This window comes from Odocoileus virginianus, chromosome 5 (assembly GCF_023699985.2).
Source record: "Odocoileus virginianus isolate 20LAN1187 ecotype Illinois chromosome 5, Ovbor_1.2, whole genome shotgun sequence".
Taxonomy (NCBI): Eukaryota; Metazoa; Chordata; class Mammalia; order Artiodactyla; family Cervidae; genus Odocoileus; species Odocoileus virginianus.
The window spans coordinates 75529136-75551602 of NC_069678.1; the positions used below are offsets into that span (position 1 = coordinate 75529136).

General features: G+C 41.9%; 1 protein-coding gene across 1 annotated transcript in view; it reads left to right on the forward strand.

Annotated features, from left to right (window-relative positions):
- Nucleotides 1-3021: 3021 nt before the first annotated feature.
- LOC110138935 (uncharacterized) overlaps nucleotides 3022-22467 on the forward strand; it is a 44177-nt gene continuing 24731 nt past the window's right edge. The window contains 6 exon segments of the mRNA XM_070467189.1: nucleotides 3022-3075; nucleotides 4196-4337; nucleotides 11971-11997; nucleotides 12626-12756; nucleotides 12864-13098; nucleotides 18080-18448. Coding sequence (XP_070323290.1) covers nucleotides 3022-3075; nucleotides 4196-4337; nucleotides 11971-11997; nucleotides 12626-12756; nucleotides 12864-13098; nucleotides 18080-18448 — 958 coding nt within the window.

Here is a 22467-nt window from a genome sequence, read left to right on the forward strand (position 1 = left end):
GCTGTTGTCGTCATGTTTCTTAATTGGCCATTGTTGGGCATCAAATAAAATATTTACAAAATGCTTCCTCCTTAAGAGAAAACACAGACACCTACAAAACTTAACTATCCTTTGCTGAGTGTGGAGGAAACAAAAGATTGAGTTTAAATATAGGAAAAGCAAAATAAGACAGTCTCTTTGGCCCACAAACAAATCCCCATTCTTTCCCACCCTTTCCTCCAGCTAGAGAGCAAGAAAGTGAAATGTTAAGTTTAGGAAAACGCAGCTTAGATTTTGAGGCAGAGGGGAGCAGGGGAAGGGAGAGAAAACACTTTAAGAAGTCTAGACTCTGTTTTAAGGAGAGAAAAAAAGGAATGCACTTATCTTTTGACCTCCCCTTCTAAAGTCCCCTTGGAGATATCTGCACATTCCAGCTACCCTGGGCTTTAAACATTTCACAAACATACCCCCACCCAACCCTCAGATGGAATTGACCCCTCATTCTCTTGTGCCCCACCTATTCTCTGAGCAACTTTCTAACAGAGAGTCTGAGACACCTAATTGCTGTAATTATCACGTGGTTCACAGAGGCTGAAAGTCCCCCCTTGACAGTGGGTTCTTTGAGGACTTGGTCATATATACATTCTCACCTTAGCTCAGTGCCTGATACAGACAATAAGGAAACAGTGGAAGCAATTTAGCAGCAGCACCAGGCAATGCCTGGTGAGGGGAAGCAAGGGGAACTGGTTTGCTAGGAACAGTTTTCACTTATATTTATTTTGCATTTATTTGGATGGATTTAGAGGAGTTAATAGAGATTAAGGGGCTAAATCTCCTGAGCCTCCTTTCCTAGTAAATGTCAAGGAAAAAGCAGCTTCTCAAGTCTATAATCTCCTTGAGGTCAGTGACTTATTCACCTGTATATCCCCAGTGTGAGAACACTGCATGGGACACAGCAGCCCCCACTGAATGCTTGTGAAACTGATTTGAATTTAGCTCCTTGCTTTTCTCCTATTGATTTTCTTGGTGGGGCTTGGACAGTAAAGAATCTGCCTGCAATGCAGGAGACTCAGGTTCAATCCCTGGGTCAGGAAGATCTCCTGGAGAAGGAAATGGCTACCCACTCCAGTATTCTTGCCTGGAGAATCCCATGGACAGAGGAGCCTGGAGGGCCAAAGACCATGGGTCATAAAGAGTCGGATGTGACTGAGATGTAACACTTTTCTCCTGTTACTGTTGACCCTTGAACCATGCAGGGCTAGGGGCACCCACTCTTAGCAGAATGGAAAATCCTCGTGTAATTTTAGAGTTGGTGCTCTCTATCCATATCTCCCTATCCACAAGTTCAACCAACCATAATTCAGATAGTACCATGGTATTCTATAGAAAAAAATCCAGGTATAAGTGGACCTACACAGTTCAAACCCATGTTGTTCAAAGGCTACCTGTGTTCCCTTTTCTTTGAATGAGCTTCCCATATCCTCTGCCTGGGGGACTTTTTACTGATCATGCAAGTCCCAATTAAAATGTCAATTCCTGTTTGAGGGCTTCTTCAAACATCCCCCTATGCCAACAACCAGGTAGAACTAATTTTACCTTTTGCTATGTCCTGCAGCAGATTACACACTCCTCTAAGCAGATAGCAATGATCTCACCACACCCTTAAAGAGTTCATATACACAATGCATTGTGATCATGTATGTAACATTGTCAGGACATGTTAGGAAGACAATTCTATCTACTGGGACCAGGATGGATGTCATGCTGGATTCAAGAAGCCCATGGTCAAGAAAACAGAAGATGATGGAGAGGAGAAATGTTAAGTGATTAGGAAAAAAAGGAATCAAGGGGGACTCCAGATTTCTAGCTTAGGAACAAAGTCAAAGGCTGAGTTTGGGGAACTCTGATAAATGTAATGTTGGACATACTGAATTTTACATATGTGGCACAGCTGGGTAGAAATAGGTGTTCAGCAGGCAAGTGGATAGAATTAGAAGCTCAGGAAATAAATCTGAGTGAGAGTTACAAGTTCAAGAGTTTTAATCCAGAGATGGTAACTGAAGGCATGGGAGGCTCTGAAATCACCAGCAAATGTGAACAGAGAGTATGGTTCAGGAGGGAATCCTGGAGGACAGAAACATTTTAAAAAGGGGGAAAGAAAGACAGAAAGAGAAATCAAGAAAAAAGACTGAGAAAGAACAATTAGACTAGAGAAAGAACAGAGGGTTTGGGGAAGCCAAGACTGAAGGAGAACATTTCAAGGTCTTATGCAAGAAATGAAGCAACCTCCTTCCCTGTGAACTCTGTTTATAAGGTTATTGGCGGATAATCAGAGAGGAAAATGAGGTGGGGAGACAGGGAATAGACTAGACAGTGAACTTTGGGAAGATGATGAAAAATGAAAGGTGAGAGGGAGGGACCCTGTGACATGAAGAAAGAATTTCCAAGTAGTAATGAAAATCTAGTCTAGTTGAGTTTATTAGTAGCACAGGTTTGTCTGGTTGTGGAAATTTTTCCCCCCAGCAATTCTTAGTAACTTGACTGGAAGAACAGAGAAAGCACATAATTGGAATTATCCAAGGTGGGCTTCCCTGGTGGTTTAGAGGGTAAAGCGTCTGCCTGCAATGCAGGAGACCCAGGTTCAATCCCTGGGTTGGGAAGGTCCCCTGGAGAAGGAAATGGTAACCCACTCCAGTATTCTTGCCTGGAAAATTCCATGGACAGAGGAGCCTGGTAGGCTACAGTCCATGGGGTCACAAAGAGTTGGACATGACTGAGCAACTTCACTTTCTCTTTCTCAAGAGGATTTAGCAACTGAAGCGACTTAGCACACACATGTGCAAGGGGATTTAGAGAGTAGGGGTGGCAAGAGGACTGGGAAAAAAGGAGTTGAGAGTGCTGACTGAGGTGAGAGAGATCATGAGATCTAGGCTGATTGTAGCAGAAAAGTGAAAGTACAGGCAAGGAGGATAGAATAGGAGAAAAGAGTCAAGAGGATCCCCTCTGAGGTTTAAGAGATTGAGAGCCTGGTGGCAGAAGGTTATGATCAGAGGAGCTTCAGATTTCAGGGGCAGAACAGTTCCAGGTGATGGAAAGGTAAGGGTTGAAGTGTGTGAAGAGGTATAGAAGTAAGGAATTGTGAGGCCACTGTGCTGGAAAATTCATTTACATGGAAGTTGAAATTACCTACTTGATGGCAGGGGTTGAAGTTGAGAGGAAAGCTGTGGGACAGGTGACACGGCCTTAATGAAAGAAGTTGCTCAGTGACAAAATGATAAAAGGAGATTCTTCTGTGATTCCCAAACCTTTCCAGGGGACTAGGCGAAAGACTAGAGAGGCTAAGTTGAGTTTAGAAATTATTTGTGAATATCAGTTGTCTATCGATATGATATCCCTTCACAGGGCCAGGATGGAGTTTCTCCAGTTGCTGCAGCAAAATAGCATCAAGAACTTCTGAGAATTGGTCAGTAAGGAAATAATCAGAGATTTATGTGCTAGGATCTTGTTTGTTGTACTAAAACCCTGGAAACAACCTATAACCCCAGCAAAATGGAAAAGGTTACACATGTTGTAATAGATATGTATGATGGACTGAAGTACAGTGATTAAAGATGGTTTGAGACATAATTTAAAAAGTATAATATAAAATTATTATACATACATATGAAATGGTTAAAAATTACATATGTAGTATGATTCTAATTTTATTAAAAATGTGCACATCTTTCCAGAAGACTATAAAGCTATATAGAAAAACATCTGTAGTCAGTTTGTGGGATTGTGGTTGATTTTACTTTTTTCTTTATAATTCTTCAGTCTTTTCCAAATGTTTGACAAGTAACAGACATTGTATTTATAATAAGAAAAAAATGCCATTTGTGAAGGAATTTTAAAAAAGAATACAGTAGAAAAACACCACAAGGTAATTACGCCAGCTCTGAATTTTCCAGATATTTGTCATCTATAATCATAATATGCCTGCCTACTTAAGGAACTGGGATAAGCCAGCATCACAGTTCAAGCATAGATAGCTTATCAGATCCTGCCAGAACAGATTTCTGCCCCAATCAGGAACCCTGCAGATTTCCTTTGCCTTGTTCCTCATTCTGTATTTGTCTAGGTCTCCATGTGAGCTGACACTGCAAGTCCACTTTGCAAACTTGGAGACAAGTTACTGCAGCCAAAATTTTGCAGTACACTCATTTACTGTTTTCAGGAAGTAGCCTTCACAAGCAGCAGTTCTGTGTCAAGCCCCAGACCAAGCACTGAGGACAAAAATCAGTCATGGATGGTTCCTGTCATCAAGGAATGCAACACATTGCCACCCAGGACCATTCGTGCTACCCCAGTGAAGAAGGGTACTAAGGGAGCACAGGGAAGGCGCCCAAGCCAGTCTATTGCCAGGGTGGAGTGTATCAGTCTGCACTAGAAATAGCCTTTCTCTCCTGTTCATATCCACTGCTAGCACCTTGACTCAAGCCTGCACATTGCATGCTTAGATTTCCATCATAGCTTGGACCTATCAACTCCACTATTGCTCCCTTCAGCCTGGCCTCCACAGTGACTATGGGAGCCATTCATATTTCTAAAGAAAAGAAAAAATTTAATTCCTTACTGTTTAGTCTTACTTTTTGTGTCACTCCTTTCCCCATATCCAAATATGACACTTAGTTTCCTAAATTCATTTCATTGTTGATCTATGTTACATCTTCGCTACTTCTGCCACCTCTCTGTTAAATGTCTTTCCTGCTGTATGTTTGTATAAAAAATACCACTCATCATTAGGGGTTCTACTAAATGTTTGTCCTGTCTTTCATGAAAATTTTCTTTCTCTTTTTTTTTAGACTGCCCCACTCCCTCCATCTATGATTTTCTTGATTTCTCCCCCCAACTAGTTAGATTAATATTCCCTCATTTGAATGCCTACTATCGCACTTGTAACCTTTGATTTACACATCTGTCTTTTTCATTAGATTATAAACTCTCTAAAGGCAGGAGATTTAAAATTTTTATTCATCTTAGTATCCCAAGTACCTAGCCCAGGAGTTGGCAAACATTTTCTGTAAAGTGCCAGATACTAAATACTTTAGGCTTTGCAGACCAGACCTTCTCTATCGCAATTACTTAACTCTGCCATTGTACAGTAAAACCATAAATGAATGGGCATGGCTGTGTTACAATAATACCTTATTTACAAAATAAGTAGTGGGATAGATTTGCCTTTGAACTATAGTTTGCTGATCCCTGACCTAATGTGTGATGGACTTACAATAAATATTTAATGAATTTCTTTTGAATGTAGAATGAAGTGGTAGAAGCAAGATTTGTATCTCATTACATTCTGTAGTAGATGCTAATGGCTTGCTGTCTATCTTTTTATTGGCATTCACTTCTATACACTGAAGCCACTTACAGGGAATACTTACAGTTCTTTGCCTGAAGACTTTAATTTTTTTTTCCTTGTCCAGAGAACATACTTGGCCTGTAGGCAAAGCAAGCTAAACATTTCAGAGGTTTAATGTCACAAGAAGCTGTCCTGAACTCCATGTGGATGGTGAGTTGGTGGATAAGAGCCCAGCTTCCTCGCCCCTCCACTGAGACACCCTGAACGTGTCCTATACATTGGCTCCCGGAGTTCCCCGGCATAACTGAGCTCCAGTTGGCTACCATGGTAACTAGCTTGCTACTGTATACGTTTTTGGCTTTGTTCGCTCTCCTGTCTCACTGCCCTACTCCCACCCAAGTTTCCAGACATCACATCCTAAAGAAGTTACTTGGATTCCAACTGAAACCAAGAAACATACTACCACAACTAAACATTCTACTACACCAAGATGTGTAGTAAGTAGACCTTTGCTAAACTGTTTCTGTTACCTGTAAAAGTCAAAAGAAATTATTGGTATCCCCTAAAATATTGACATAGAGTAATCCAGCTATTATAAAAGGGGAAAAAAAAGAAAAAAATAAAAAAAGAAGAGGACTCTTAGAGACTGGAACATAATAGAATAGCTTCTGCTATAAACCAGCTGTGTGACCTTGGACAAAACATGTAACCTCTCACACAAAGAGACTTTGTTCTCTTTCTGGGAAATAGAGGCAGTATCACTTCACTGGGTTTTTGTGAAGATGAAATAAGACAAGGCGCTTAAAATGTTTCAGCAAGTACCCCAGATGGAACTCTAAGATGGTTTTCTCTCCAAGTCTAAAATTGTTTTCCGAGTTCTCATTCTCCTTGGCCTCAGCTGACTTATTTTTCATATCGTCATACAATGTTGTTATTCCTAGTAGTGTTTTGTTCATTATCTTTTTCACCTGCATATGGCTTTTCTCATTTATATTGCTAGCTTCCAAGGATAAGGGCTTTATCTTATGCTTATTTATAGTTAAATGAATTCATATTTTTGAAAATGGTTTGCAGACTGCTTTGTTATTGTTCACCTCATTTCATCAATATGTTTTGAGCACTCACTGTATGCCAGTCATTGTGCCACACATTCAGGATACAGAGAGAAGTAAGATTTAGTCTCTCATTTAAGAGTTTAGTGAAGGAGATAGATTTTGATGGTATATAAATAAGTTATCATACAATGAGATGTCAGGGGAGGGGTATGATAGAAGGCTTTGAAATCTCCAATTATGAAATTATTTGCCTGAGAAAGACAGTGACTGAACTGAATTCCAGAGCTACCTCCACCCTTGACTGGCATGGAACACTGGCCAAGATACTTAAACTTTAGACCTCAGATTCTTAAGCTGGGAACTGAGAATAAGAATACCTCTCACACAAAATTACCCTGAGGACTAAATAAGATGATAAATATATAACTGGTGTCTAATACCCAGGTGCCCTTCTTTTTTTCCTTTCTTTCTAGGGAAGGTGGCAAAGGCTTCCACAAGAAATAGCATTTAAGCCAAATTTACCAACATGAAAACTGCTTTCTTACTCAGGGAGGAGAAACTAACACAGTAGAGTAGCTACTAGGAATACGGCTGTCTCTCTGGGGTTTCCCAGAATGAAGTGTTAGTTGCTCAGTTGTGTCTGACTCTCTGCAACCGCATGGACTGTAGCCTGCTAGCTTCCTCTGTCCATGAGATTCTCCAGGCAGGAATACTGGGGTGGGTTGTCATCTCCTACTCCAGAATGAAGAGGGGAAGAATATTCCAAGCAAAGAGAACAGTATAGTAAAGACAGTGTTTTGAGACTACACACATTTGGGGAATGGTTCATCCTTCCAGATGGGGTAGGGTAAGGTAAAAAAACAGTGAATCCATGGTGGGAGATGAGGCTAGACAGGGAGACCTGGGCCAGATTAAATATTGTTTGCAAAGTTCTTTTCCTTCTAATATCTATTGTTTAGAGTTTAAACATCCAGCTAGCACTGCAGAATTACAGACACACTGTCTTTAGACAGAAAAAAGTTCTCACAGTTCCACAGCATTCCAGCCCTCAAGTGGAAGCATATCAATTACAAGGATATAACCTCCTATCTAATTCCCAAGGCTACACAGTGATTTCCAAAACATGGGCCTTGGTGCATAATTTATGCCTTCACTTTGTAGCTTTGTAATTAAATCTGCGGAGGATTTGGAGATAAGCACAGCAGTACTGGTACAACTCCTTGCATATATAAACACACCATACAGGAGAAGAAAATTGATGGTTTTCAACACTTCCCTATCTATGTAATTAATGACAGATTGTGTTATGAGTGCAATTAAGTGGACCCAGGACATGTCTAAACTGACAAATAAAAGATTAAAAAGTATGTGAACTGATGGTCCCATACCATCCTTCCTGATCCAAATTTCTGTTACAGAGTTTGTACCGTAGATTCCAGCTTTCTGATACTTATTATATATGCTCTGAACTGTTTTCTAGGACATCTGTTTGAAGAAATGTGATAGTTGTCAAGTGTTTACTGTATTCTGGCACTTTGAGGATAATTTCCTGTTCATATTACTGAATGCTTACTCTTTGTTAAGTGCTCTAGGCATGCAGTGGAGAACAAATAAGACTTGGTTTCTGCCCTCATGCAGCTTTTAAGTATCTCAAGTAAACCTCATAACAACACTTCAAAATTAAAATCTTAAAGTGAAGGTAATGAGAACTAGGTGAGGTCAGTAACTGGCCCCAGAGCCAACTTCTACATTAGGCACAGCAGACAGTGTTTAGGGCCCAAGAAAACATTTTAACATTAATTTCTTTTTAAATCAGAATTTTTAAATGAATATATATAATAATGAATCCAGCCTGCATTTGTCTTTATGCCATGCAGAGAAAAATATATATTTAAGTACTTTTTTTTTTTTTAATGGAGGTTGGGGCCCATGAAGGCATAAGTGCCTAGGGCCTACAAAAGTCTTAATATGGCCCTGATTGGCCCAAGGTCACACTGCAGGTAAGGGACAGAACAAGGTCAGGCAGGCCCTGGTGAGCCTGACATCCTGTTTGATTAGATGCATCTGGAAGGCAGAAACTGTGCCTTCATTCCTCTCCTAGTATCTAATTCCTAGGGATAGCTCAGTAAATGTTGAATTAAATTATATTGTCACCCCAAATTGCTTTATACAGTGAACAAAGAACAGTAAATTCTTACAGATTTTTTTTTTTTTTTTGGCCATGCTGAGTCTTTGTCGCTGTGCCCTGGCTTTGTGTAGTTGCAGGAAGCTGGAGCTACTCTCTTGTTGCAGTGCACAGGCTTCTCACTGAGGTGGCTTCTCTTGTGGGGCACAGGCTCTAGGGTGCATGGACTTCAGTAGTTGTGGCACATGGGCTCAGTGGTTGTGACTCATGGGTTCTACAGCACAGGCTAAGTAGTTGTGGCACACAGGCTTAGTTGCCCCACGGTGTGTGGGATCTTCCTGGACCAGGGATGGAACCCGTGTCCCCTGCATTGGCAGGTGGATTCTTAACCACTGCACCAGCAGGGAAGTCCTATATTTTTACAGATTGAAGAAAACTCTGTGAAGGCCACAAAAAAATCATGTGGGCCTATCTATCTGGAAAATAAACCTATAAATGAAGTCTATGAATTTTATCAATTTGTAGAATTTTAGGGTCAAAAGATTAAAAGATAGCTTTCTTTCCTTGCAAAGATGCTTATCTTATACTGTGTATATCAGACCTCTGCCAAATCTCTGATGTCAGCATGATGTCCTAAAGATAAATGCAATAATGTAAATAATAAAAATTTAAAATACAGCCATTCATTTCACATTCAGTCTGTTAGGCACTAAGAATATACAAACAAAGAAGGCACAATGCCTTTGAGAAACACATGTTTAACTTAATCTACTTGTTTCACAAAAAAAAGAACAGAGTTTGCAGGAATGTTACCAAAGTAATACAGATGATTCCAATTTATCAGCAGTGAAACATAATACAATTTCTCACATGTGGGAGCTTCCCAGACCAGGGAAGTATAATAATGGTATTGATTTTGAGTATAATAATGATATAGGTTATTAGTGTTAAGGGTGCACTCCTAGTACTTACCATCTCACATTCCTTTCAAAACTCTGAACCCCACCAGTGCCTAGAGCAGCAATTCTCAACTGGAGACCAGTTCTGCATACAATCCTCAGAGGGACACAGGGCACTGTCTGCTAGCTCAGACGGTAAAGAATCTGCCTGCAATGCAGGAGTTGCAGGTTTGACCCTTGGGTCAGGAAGATCCCCTGGAGAAGGGAATGGCTACTCACTCCAATATTCTTGCCTGGGGAATCCCATGGACAGAGGAGCCTAGTGGGCGACAGTCCATGGGTTGCAGAGTCAGACACAATTAAGCACGCATGGAGATATTTTAAATTGTCACATCTGTAGGGGAGGGAGAAGTGCTAGCAATATCTAATGACTAAAAACTGCTAAATATCCTACAACTCAAAGGAGAGACACCCCCTCCCCCACCCCTGGTCCCCGCAACAACAAAGAATTATCTGGCCCCAGATATCAACAGCATTGAGGTTGAAAAACCCTGGCCAGAAGAACCAGATCCAAATTCCTGCTGGCATTCAAAGCCTGGACCTTGAATTTGGCCCTTCCCACCTTTTCATTTTATTTCCTTGTGCCTTGTTCTCTGGGCCCTCCATCTTCCCAGGAATGCTCCAGCCCTATCAGACAGTCACAGAATTTTAAAGAATGATTAAGCACTGGGCTCTAATGTGAGACAGACCTGGCTTTACAATCAGTCAACTGTGTATCTTTGGGCGAGTTACCACTATCCTTAAGATTCAGGTCCTTCTTCTGTGAAGTGGAGATTACAATAGTTACTGTTTTGGAAAGGATGGCATAAGATGATGCAAGTAAAGCCACTGGACACTGTTTGTCACATCTTTATGACTGTGCTCTTGCTGCTCTCGTCTTGGTGTTTTGTGTGTGTGTGTGTGGCCACTCTACATGGCTTATGGGATCTTAGTTCCCTGACCAGGGGTTAAACCCAGATCCCTGGCAGTGAGGGCATGAAGTCCTAACCACTGTACTGTCAGGAAATTCCCATTCTTGTCTTTTTTAGGGAGCCAAACTCAGGCCTCCAAGTTCCCAAGTTATTTGCCTAAAGGTCTGTCTCTCCAGGTGGCTCAAGAATTCCTGGAGGCCAAGAATTAGGTCCTAGCTGGCTTTGTCTCGTCAAAACTTGGCACAGCATCCCGTCCACAGTAGATGATCAGGAAATGTTAGCTGAATTGCAATTATGGCACTACCTTTAATAGAAGACTGCCCTGCCAATGGGTAACAAATCTAGAATTCTAAGGGAATCTCTTTGAGGCTCTTTAAGAGCCAGTCATTGCTTCCTTTGCTGCCTCCACGTTTGTTTGTTTTTTTTTTTCTAGCCAGCAAATACCCTAAATCTGTGCAAGTTCCTATTCTGATTAATGCTTTGATTTTTTTTTTTTTTTTTTTTTTTACTTTTTAGTTGGAGGATAATTGCTTTACAATGTTGTGTTGGTTTCTGCCATACATCGACATGAATCAGCCACGGGTACACAGATGCCCCCTCCCTCTTGAACCTCCCTCCCATCTACCACCCCATCCTACCCCTCCAGGTTGTCACAGAGCACTGGTCGGAGCTCCCTGTGTCACAAAGCAAATTTCCACTCTGCTGCCTCCATTTCCTCTGCCCACCTCTCAGAGTTGCAATTCTCCAGGCCTGGGGTACTTGCATGATTCTTGGCCAATCTCCTCTCCCTCTCAGAAAAAAACTCATCTATCTACATGGGCTAAAATGCCACCTATATGACCCCAAACTTATATTTATATCTAGGATCTCTTCTATGAACTCCAGATTTAGATATTTTAACTGAGAACTCAATAACCTTAATTGATTTTACGTTGACATCCTCAACTTAGCCCACAGCAACGAAAGTGACCTTTTGAAAATATAAATCCAATAATGTCACTCCCTTTAAGGTTTCCCATTGCACCATTTATAAATTCTTCCCATGACCTACAAGCCTTGATTTCTCATCTCCTGACATTGTCCCCTTTGCTCACTCTGCTCAAGCCACGTTGGTTGTCTTTCTAATGTTGCAATAAGACACCTCATTCCCCTTCTCTGAGCCATTGCCTTTGATATTGCTTCTGCCTGGAACAATTGTCTCCAGATTAGTACAAGGCTTTTCATTCATATCTCAACCAGTATCACCTCTTGAGGAGGACTTCCCTCCCCTTTCCCATCCTATCAGCCTCCCGCCATCTCTCTCCAACTCTCTAGGTCATAACCTTGTGTTACTTTTTCAAATGCCTATCATTATTGATATTCATTTGCTTCCTTAATGATTTTGTCTCCCCAACTAGAAAGTGAGCCCCATGAGAGCAGGAGAATTGTCAGCCTTATTCTCCACTGTATCTTCAGCACCTAGCTCAGTGCCTGGCACATAGTAAGACCTTAAAAAACAGATACTGACTAGCTGAATCATTGAATAAAGGTGCAGAGAAGGCCCTGGAATGAGAAGGCTTAAGTTCTAGTCCTTGTCTCATTTCTGTAACCTTGGCAGGTCATTTTGTCTCTCAGAGTCCACAAGGTAAGTCTCACAAGATAACACCCACCTTATACATTTAGTATGAGGATCAGGTGATAGAATGCGTGGTAAGTTCTTGGCACAGTGCTTAGCACACAATAGGATGATCAACTAATATTGGTGCTTTTCCCCCCTCTTTGAGATTCACTAGCCTCGCAACAAGGGAAATGACACAGGTTACATGGTATTGGGTTATGATAGAAGTGATATTAAGTGACAAGTCTCTCCCTCTTCTGGGCCTTTGCACATAGTATTCCTTTTGCTCCTCTCTCCCCATTTCTTCCTCGCTAGCTCACCTTATCACCCATTTCAGAAAGACTTCCTTCAGATCTCATGCTGATTTAGAGCTTCTTCTGGGCTCCCTTCCTCCCTAGGTGTTTCTGTTAGACATATATCATACTGTTATCGTTCAGCATAAGCCCAGTGGATGGATGGGTAGATAGGAGGAAGGATACATGAATAAAGGCAAAGGGGGCAGAAGGATGGATGGACCGTCAGAAGGATGATGGAAGGAAGCATGTGAGAGCACTTTGAAACCGGCTGCACCAACAGTGAGCAGGCTCTCAGGGTCCCAGAGGCCAGCCTCGGCTGCTCCTCCACGCCCCCACTCCTCAGGGACCCTGCCCTCTAGCTCCCTCAACACTTAGTCGCCTCCCCGCATCTCCGTCCTCCAGCACTCGCAGCGCGTGCTCCCTAACCCTTGGCTGCGGTCATTATCATCCCCGAGGCCGCAAATGCGAGACAATCAGGTGCGGGGTGCAGGTGAGCTCAGCCATCGCCCCAGGGCCCAGGCAGAGGCTGGAACACCTGGCTAGGACGGCAGCTCTCCAAGTTTGGGCGTGAGGACACCAACCTCTGCAAGATGAAAGGGCTGTCGAGCTGCCACTGCTGCTAGTGCGGTTGGCTACTGCGCGCTGGGGGCGCGGGCGCAGCGCCAGATCTACCTGCGCGAGGAGTTCCTAGACGGGGGTAAGAGGCTCCATCGAATGGGAAGGCGTGGCAGAGCGAAGGTAGACCGGACCCTACCTGCTCGTCCTCAATCACCTGCCCCAGCCTTGAACAGTCCAAATCTCAGCTCCTTCCTTCCTGGCTCTGTGATCCTGGGTTAGTAGTTTACCCTGTCTGCAAATTAATTTCCTTGCCTATGAAATGAGGACAGCCAAAGACATCTTGCAAAAATTGTTCTGAGAATTCAGTGAGATAAGGCCTGTAAAGCATTGCCCCTTGTATATAGAAGATGTGCAATAAGTCTACGGCCATACCACCCTGAACGCGCCGATCTTGTCTGATCTCGGAAGCTAAGCAGGGTTGGGCCTAGTTAGCACTTGGATGGGAGAAGATGTGCAATAAATGCTTGTTCCCTTCCTGTCATCCTAAAAACACTAGTGAACTCTGGAGGGGAAATGTGAGCACTAATTGTGATAGTAAAATTTTGTGTGCTTCATAGAATATCAGAGCTCAGAGGATCTGGGAGTTCTCCTTCTCCTCCCTGGAATGTCTCAGGAACATCAGAGAATTACGGTAGAGCTTATTTACCTAAGGACAGATGTCCAATGGTACTGTTTTTTAGTCCACAAAGTATTTTCTGTGTGTGTGTGTGTGCACGTGTGTAAAATATGATTAATTCTTTGAGGGTGCAGTGGATAGGGCTCTCATCTAGGAATCAGGATTTGAGTACTACATTCCACCTTGAAAGCATGCATAAGCCCTTTCCTCTTTCTGGTTTTCAGTTCCCTAATATGAGATACAAGTAATGTTGTATTGAGAATAAGCCGCAGAGATGGTGCAGAGGAAAGAATAAATAAGCCCAGACAAGTATACTGGATAGGAAAGGATCAGAGAGAAGGTGAAACCGAAGTGGGGTTTTCAAGAATGCGTAAGAATTTATCAGATGGGTGGGGATGCAGAGAAGGGTGTACCAGGCAAGAAGAACAGCAACGACAAAGATTCCCAGTTATGACACAGTCAGCAGTGGTGTCTTCAGGAGACTGGGATGTGTGAAGGGGATAGTGGTTAAAGGGAGGCTGGCAAGCAGGCAGGGCCTAAGGAACCCGGCTTTCGGCTGTGAGCAGGGGGAGCCAGAGAAGAACGCAAGAGGGAGAAGCAAGATCTGGCCCTCGTATTAGAAAGAGCACTTCAGCAAAAAATGTGGAGAATGTACTGTGAAACTGACCAAAGTTGAGACTGGAGACAAAAGTACCCCCAAAACAAACTAAAAACAGAGCCATCTGGGAAGCTATGGTTATCTTGGTGGAAAGTGGAGAGGCCTGCTTTGCGGAGGGGGTCATGGAGAGACATGGGGCATACAGAAGATACATCTAGGAGTTGGCTGAAGGATGAGCTGCATGAAGCCCTCAGCTTCACCGACTTGCCGTGGGGGGCACCTTTTGACAAGGCATAAGCCCCTTCCAAGTGTAGGTTGGTGGTCTCCCATTTTCTGACTGACCTCAGCTATCCTTTGTGTTGAACCCTGAGAGGCTGAACTTCTGACTCTTAATCGCCCCCATCCCCACCCTGCCTGCCTGGGATGGCTTTACTCCACAGTTTCTCATGTTGGAAAATGGAGAATATGCCCAGATGGGCAGTCATCTCCCCAAGGACTGAACTTGCCCTGTGTGGCAAAAGTAAAATTCTGAAGGATGTTATCAACAGATATTTATGAAATGTTATTCAGTCGCTCAGTCGTGTCTGACTTCTTGCGACCCCATGGACTGCTGCACACCAGGCTTCCCTGTCCATCTCCTGGAGCTTGCTCAAACTCATGTCCATTGAGTCGGTGATGGCATCCAGCCATCTCATCCTTTGTTGTCCCCTTCTCCTCCTGCCATCAATATTTCCCAGCATCAGGGTCTTTTCCAATGAGTCAGCTGAAATAATCCTTGGAATCAAAGAAAAAGGGGTTCCAAGTCTCAGACCCTAAGAAAACCAATCATGAATAAAATTCAATACTTTATCTGTAGAAAAGTCTGCTCTGCCTGTTGTCACCTTCTGCAGGAAGCCTTGCCTAGGCCTCCACTAAGTCCCTTAACCTCTGTGCTTCCTTTGTGTTAGTCAGTAAACAGTCTATGGTTGTCTATTTACCTGATTCTCCTGTTTCCAGTGTCAAAGTCAGTGTCTGACTTAGACAAGTGCCTACTAAAGAATTATTGAATGGTTGAACTGAACTTAGACACATACACATATATATCTATCCTTCTGTATGATTCAATTTTTTTTTTTTTTGACCACGCCACATGTCATTTGGGATCTTAGTTCCCCTACAGTGGAAGGACAGGGTCTTAAGCTCTGTACTGCCAGGGAAGTCCTGCTTTAATTTTTTAAATCAACCTTTTTGAGATATCATTTATATATATAAAATACTCATTTGAAGTGTATTATTCATTGGATTTGAAATATATATACACCTGTGTGACCACCACCACAATTAATATATAGAATATTTTCATCACCCCTAAAAGTTCCCTCATGAACTTTTGCATGCTTAATGTTTTATAATACTTTTCAGTGTTGATTAATTTCTTGTTTATATGTTTATTGATTGTCTCTCTTCCTCTCCTCACCATTATATTTGCTTCTTGAGAACACACAGTGCTTCTCTGTTATGTTCATTGCTGTATCTGTAACCCCTAGAACAAGCACATAGCAGGTGCTCAAATTTTTTTTTTTAAAGAATTAATGAATTGTACTGGGAAATGATCCTTTTCAAGAGAAGAGAATGCTTATACTAGCCAAGGCAAACCTTTCCTGATTGTCAGGGACCAAGGAAAAAACGCTATGTCAGAACTTAATTTTTGTTTGATGTCCACTGTGTAGCAGTGGATTTTTTTCTTTATGTCTTATTTTATTGAATCTCTCAACAGTTCTGTCAGAAAGATGCTATTATCTCTCTTTCACTGGTGAGGAAACTGAAGTTCAAAGAGGTTGAGTGACTCACCCAAGGTTACACAGCTAGTGTCAAAAGTGGTTTGGAGGCCAAATAAGGCAAATTCTGGAAAGCATTAATTGTATTTTGAAGTTTGGAGACCAATTCCATGACTCAGAGGAGTGCTGGGGGTGGAAGGCTGCTATGGTAGGTTAAGGGGCAGATGAAGACCTGGAAAATGAAAAAGACAGTCATGAACTATGTTTTGAGAACTGTGGCTGAGAGAGGAAGTTGTGTAAGGCTCAAGAAAGTAATTTGGGATGCAAAGTGAAGGTGAAGGTCAAAGGTTTGGATGACACAGATGGAGCTTTTGCAGAAAGGCAAGAGAGTCAGCAAGTTGATGGATTCACACCTACCACTTTACAACCCCTGCGCTTGGTACAGTGCCTGGCTCATACAAGAAGGCAGGAGGGAGGGAGGAGGGATGGACCATGAGAATTAGGAAGGAGCAGTGATTGAAAGAAAGGAGGGGATCAAAGAACAGGTGTACTTTAAGTAACAGAGTGTGAGAATTGGAGGATAGGAAGCCGCAGTCATAGAGGGGGAGAGTTTGGGCTTGAGATCTCAGAGATGGAGTGGTTTCTCGTCACAATAAGGTCCAAGACGCGAATGCAGGGGCAGATGGCTAAAGAATGGATGTGAAGGTCAGTGGAGATAGGGTGTGTTATTAATAATTGGAAACATTTGAAGCAAACCTAAATATCCAACAGTGGGGGCACAATGAAGTGAAATATGATACATTCATAGAATGTTTGGAAAGTTTATGATGTCATGGGGAAATGTTTAAGATCTAAGTTTAGTTGTAAAAGGTACAAAATTACATGTAAGGCATATGTGGTCACTGTGTAAAATATATTCATGCACAGAGGAAAGATTAGATAAAAATACACCAAAAATATAAATGGTAAATAATGGAATTTCAGATGACTTTAAATTTTTTTTAACTTTCTATAATGACTTGTGTTACTCTTTTAATTAAAAACTATTAAAAATTAAAAGAATTGATCTGTCTTTTCATTTCTTTATAGAACTGAATTTCCACCTTTTGAACCCTTTTTTTTACAGCTAATAGTATCTGATGCCTTAAGTAACCTTTATTAAGCCCAATTTTACTCATTAGGCATGATTGTTCTCTAATCACACTCCAATTCTCACCTCCACTCTGTAAAGTAGTTATTATTTTCCTAGTCTACATATAACATAACTGAAGCTCAGAAAAGTTGCATAATTTGTCTGAGGTCACACAGCTATTAAGTGGCAAAGTCAGGATTTGAACCTAGGATTGTGTAATATCAAGACTGATTATTCTTGTATTACTCCTATTCCCCACCCCCCTTCCTCCCATGAATCTAGTAAGTGGAAGGTCTTCTAGCTCACATTTTAAGTATTGCCTAGCAACCCCAGGAAAGCAAAGCTTATGTCCTTTGAATGTCTGAACTGAAAGGGCCCTGAATACCCATCTAACTCCAAATAGTTTCCTATTTCTCATTTACAGATGGGAAAACTGAGGTCCAGATAGAGGATATAATATGGCATGGCCAATTATGAACTATGGCAAAGTTTGACTCAGGCTTCTTTCTTTCTGCTCTTTCTCCAGACTATTCCAGGCCTCATCAAGTAAAGGGTGTTTAGAATTCAACCCTATCATTCTACAGATAGGGAAACTGAGACCCAGAGAGGAGATGTAGTTTTCCCAAAGTCACACAGTGAGTCAGTGGCAGAGATGTTTTTTGAACCGAGGTCTCTTGCCTGCATAAAGGATGTACTGGCCCTTGCTGCAGGCTGTGAAGTGTCAGTTGGCCAGTTAGTCAGCAGGTAATAATACCAGTGGCCCCAGGGACAACACGAACTTTTGAAATCTCAGGCTTTGCATTAAAAAGGGACACATTAAAATGTGCAGGAATTGTGGTTGATTGAATTGGGGAATCATTGAATTAGTGACACAAACAGGTGTGACAGGTGACAGGAGGGCTAATGGTAACAGCAATGACCATTGTCAAAGTACAAAATCAGACAGAAAGAAACTGGAATTCACATGAGGTACAGAAGTCACTGAATGGTGCAGAAGTCACAAGATATGTGTGTGTGTATGTGCGTGTGCACGACAAGTGAATGTTAATTTTATCAGCTCTCAGACTTGACCATGAAAACTTGGCTGGAAAGACATCCTGAGACAAAGGACCTCTGTGTCCAGCTGGCTCAGACTTTCTGAGGACAGCCCAGCAGGGCTGAGGAACAGCCTGCTGCTCGGGCCTCTGACTGATAAGCTATTGGGACCATCTGTAGATCGTGGATACTTAGACAAGCTGGGCCTGAGGAAGAATCGCTCTGGACAGATGCCCAAACCCAAGAGGCCTGATCCAGCTGGACTTTCCAGGTCTCAAGTACAAACTGATGGCAGGGATCTCTCCAGGGGCAGCAGGGATGTGAAAGCAAGAGCAGGAGCCATTGTTCACATACAGGAAAAAATAAGCTGGAGGGAGATATATAAAAATGTTGACAGTGGTCATCTTTGGGAGGTCGATCATGGATGTACGTTTTTAACTGCTCATTTGCTTCCTCTGGGTTTTCTCCATTTTCTACAGTATTTACTTTGATAATTCAAGAACAATAAAATAAGAAAGCAGATGCTTTATTTTCTTGTCTTTCTAATCAGACACTGAGCTCTTTGAGGGATTACATCTTGTTCGTAGCCTGGCATCTAGCACTCACACTGGCACAGGATAGGCTCCCTACAAATATTTAAATGAAGGGCTTGTATCCTATCCTACCTCAAACATATAGGCTATTGTTTAATGCTCACTTTCTTGGCAAACTTGACTATGTGCTTCTTGCTGCTGCCACTGCTAAGTCACTTCAGTTGTGGCCAACTCTGTGTGACCCCATAGACGGCAGCCCACTAGGTTCCTCCGTCCCTGGGATTCTCCAGGCAAGAATACTGGGACGGGTTGCCATTTCCTTCTCCAATATGTGCTTCTTAGGGTATACTTGATTAGAAATGGCAGCCTACGAAATGAATGAGGGACCCACTACAAGAACCCATTCAATGACAGCAAAAGTAATAATTTTAATGGTTTTACTGATCATAATCATGATATTAATTAATAATAATTAGTGTGTGTGTGTGTGTGTGTGTGTGTGTGTGCGTGCATGTGTGTGTGTGTGCTCAGTTGTGTCTGACTTTTTGCAACCCCATGGACTGTAGCTCACCAGGCTTCAGTCCATGGAATTTTGCAGGCAAGAATACTGGAGTGGGTTGCCATTTCCTACTCGGGATCTTCCCAACCCAGGGATTGAACCCATGTCTCTTGCATCTCCTGCATTGGCAGGCAGGCACTTTACCACTGTGCTACCTGGTCCTCATGCCAATCCATCATTCAGCAAGCTTTCATTGAGCACCTACTATGTGTACAGTGTTTCTTTCCTTAAAGAATTTAAATATACACAGATTCAGAAAAATGACTGACCCAAGATTCTTATCCAGTGCTACTTACCACCCTACAAGGCTTTTTACTAGTTGATAAATATCTGAGTGACTATGGTCTACTTGGCAGACATGCAGATAGACTGGCAGACAGAAAGAAAAGAAGGGAATTGAACAGGTAAGATGGCAGGCAAGTAAGTGGGACGTAGGTCCACTGGTTTCATAACAGCTGGGTAGATTGATCACTAGAGGCAAACACATTGATCTCAGGGAGAAGTAAGTGCTCACAGCTGAATAGGAACAGTGGAGACAGAAAAATTTCAAAACAAACCCATACTTCCACTGCACATTACAGCTTTATACAGTTCATGAGTCTTCAAGAAACTTTAAGTTTTGTTTATGATTCTCTGCATAAGGGATCAGAGTCTTTTACAAAAGTCTGCAAAACTTTTCCAGTGAAAGTGGTAGAGAAAACGTTGGCCCCTGAAGAGATATGCTTTAGTTTATCTAGCAAATTCTCTTCTGCAAAATATAATCTCACAATGTTGAATAAATGCAGCAAATGTGTATTTTTATCTAGTTATGCAAGCATTTTCTGAAGGGCCTATTGTTCCAGGCTTAGGATTAGGTGCTGGGGAAGGTACAACTTTTATTCTCAAGGCTGAAAATATTTCTCTCCCTACCTTTGTAAACACATATATACAGATATACACATATATACAGATCCGGTTTCAAGTAGTATTTACTGAGCATTTACGATGTTCCTAAAGCTGTGTTGCATGCTATTTCATTTAATTCTCCCAGAAACTATGAGTTAGGTAAACCCTTTCTATAGCTGAATAAACTAAATCTCAAAGAGGTAAAGATACTGCTGGAATGAATCTCTAGCTCAGTCTTTTTAGAATTTTTATGTATTTATTTATTTGGTTGCATTGAATCTTAGTTGCAGCATGTGGGATCTTCATTGCATCATGTGGGATCTTTCTTTGTGGCTCATGGACTCTCTGGTTATGGCACACAGGTCCCAGAAGGCACCGGCTTCAGTAGTTGCAGAGCTCAAACTCTCTAGCTATAGCGAGTGGGTTTAGTTGCTCTGTACACGTGGGATCTTAATTCCCCGACCAGGGATCAAACCAGGGTCCCCTGCTTTGCATGGCTATTCTTAACCACTGGACCACCAGGCAAGTGCCAAGTCCAGTCTTTTGAATTGAACTACCCTACCAGCCAGGCATCTTGGGGGGTGCATTAAGGAAATAAGTTTATTTGGTAGAAGAATCATAGTTATTTGGCCTCCTTGGTTCTGCATCTCTACAGATTTGGCTGTGATTATGTGCATTTATCAGCTAGATGTGCCTGCTCCTTAACACCTGTTATTTTTTGTTGGATGGATTTCCAGGTACATACAGATATTTGAACAATTTGAATGAAAGATTTGTCAAGGAAAAAAGATGGTAACATCCAATCTTGGTAAACACACTGTTCTTCTGTTCTCAGTTAAAGAGTTCTCCTTCATCTGGCTCCTCTGGACTGCAGAACCATACAGTACTGCTTGCATTTCCCGTGAAATACCATGCTGTTTCATGCCTCAAGGCCTTTACACATGCAAGTCATTCTGTTTGAAACACTCTTCATCTTTTCTGCCTTTTCAGTTCTTCTTCAGTCATGGCTTCTCTGAAATCTACCTGACTCTGGGGGGTAGTCAGCGCTTTTCTGAATGTCAGGGCCCTGTGCTTCCCTCTATCACTGCCCTTACTGCACTGCATTGTAGTTGTTTACTTGTCTGTCTCTTCAGACTATGAGCTCCCTGAGGCTCACAGGTCCCTGGAGAAACTTTATAAGACTCAAGTTTGTACCCCTGGTGCCTGGAACAAAATGGATGCTTGAGGAATATTTGTTGGATGAAAGAATGATGAGTCTGCGATGAGAGCACAGAAAAATTGGGCTCTAGTCTCAGCTCTGTAACTGGCAACTGAGTCCATGAGCAAGTCATTCTTTCTCTGGGCTTCATTTTTCCTACACACTATATGAGGAGGTCAGATTAAATGACCACCAAGGAACATTCTGGCTTGAGCCTTTTATGATGTTAAAATGTTATGATGCTAAGAGGAAATGCATAAAACATTAAAATGGTATCTTAATTGACCCTATGACATTATTTTTCTAACAAGAAAGACTCCTTATTTGAGGACATCCTAAACTGAAACAAGTTTGATTTGTATCAGTATTGTTCATCCAGAAAAATAATCAGTGATAATAAGTCCTGAGTTCTGTTGTCACCGCTTCAGTCATAAAGTTTAAGGTTGAAGCTGTCAACTGTTTCAACATGAATGCCAGGCTCACTTAACATTTGTCAAATGGATTAATAAATGGATCAATCCAATTGTAAGGCTGAGAATTTTATGGCATAGGCAAAAGGCAGGACCATGCATCCATTCAGTCATTCAAAAAAGTGTTTTTGTAATTACTCTGTGCTAGATACTGGGACACAAGAGTTTGTACAATTGTTATGAAACTTATCAGTCCAGTGGAGAAGACAGACAATATTCAAATTATACACAAATAGCTTTATTACTTAGGAACTGTAAAGTAGTATGATTGACTCATAGTTTCTGCATACTCTTTAGGTTATAAAAGGCTTTTCATATACATGACCTCATAGAAGTCATAGAGTATAGCAATTAAAAGTACCAAGTTTTTAAAACATTGTTTATTTATTTGGCAGCACCAGCTCTTAGTTGTGGTACCCTGGATCTTCACTCTTTATTGTGGCATGCAGGATCTTACTTGTGGCATGTGAACTCTTAGTCGCAATATGTGGCATCTAGTTCCTTGATCAAGGATTGAACCCAGAGCCCCTGCATTGGGAGTGCAGAGCCTTAGCCACTGGCCCACCAAGGAAGTCCCAAAAGTACAGATTCTGATGTTACAAAGGCCTGGGTCAAACCCTGCTTACCACACTTAACTTACAGACTTGGTTCTTGGACAAATTTCTGAGCTTCACTCTCTTCATCTTTTGAATTGGCGAAAAAATAGAACATTTGTCATAGAGATATTATGAGACTGTGGTGGTGGTGATTTAGTCACTAAGTTGTGTCTGACTCTTGTGACCCCACGGACTGTAGCCCAC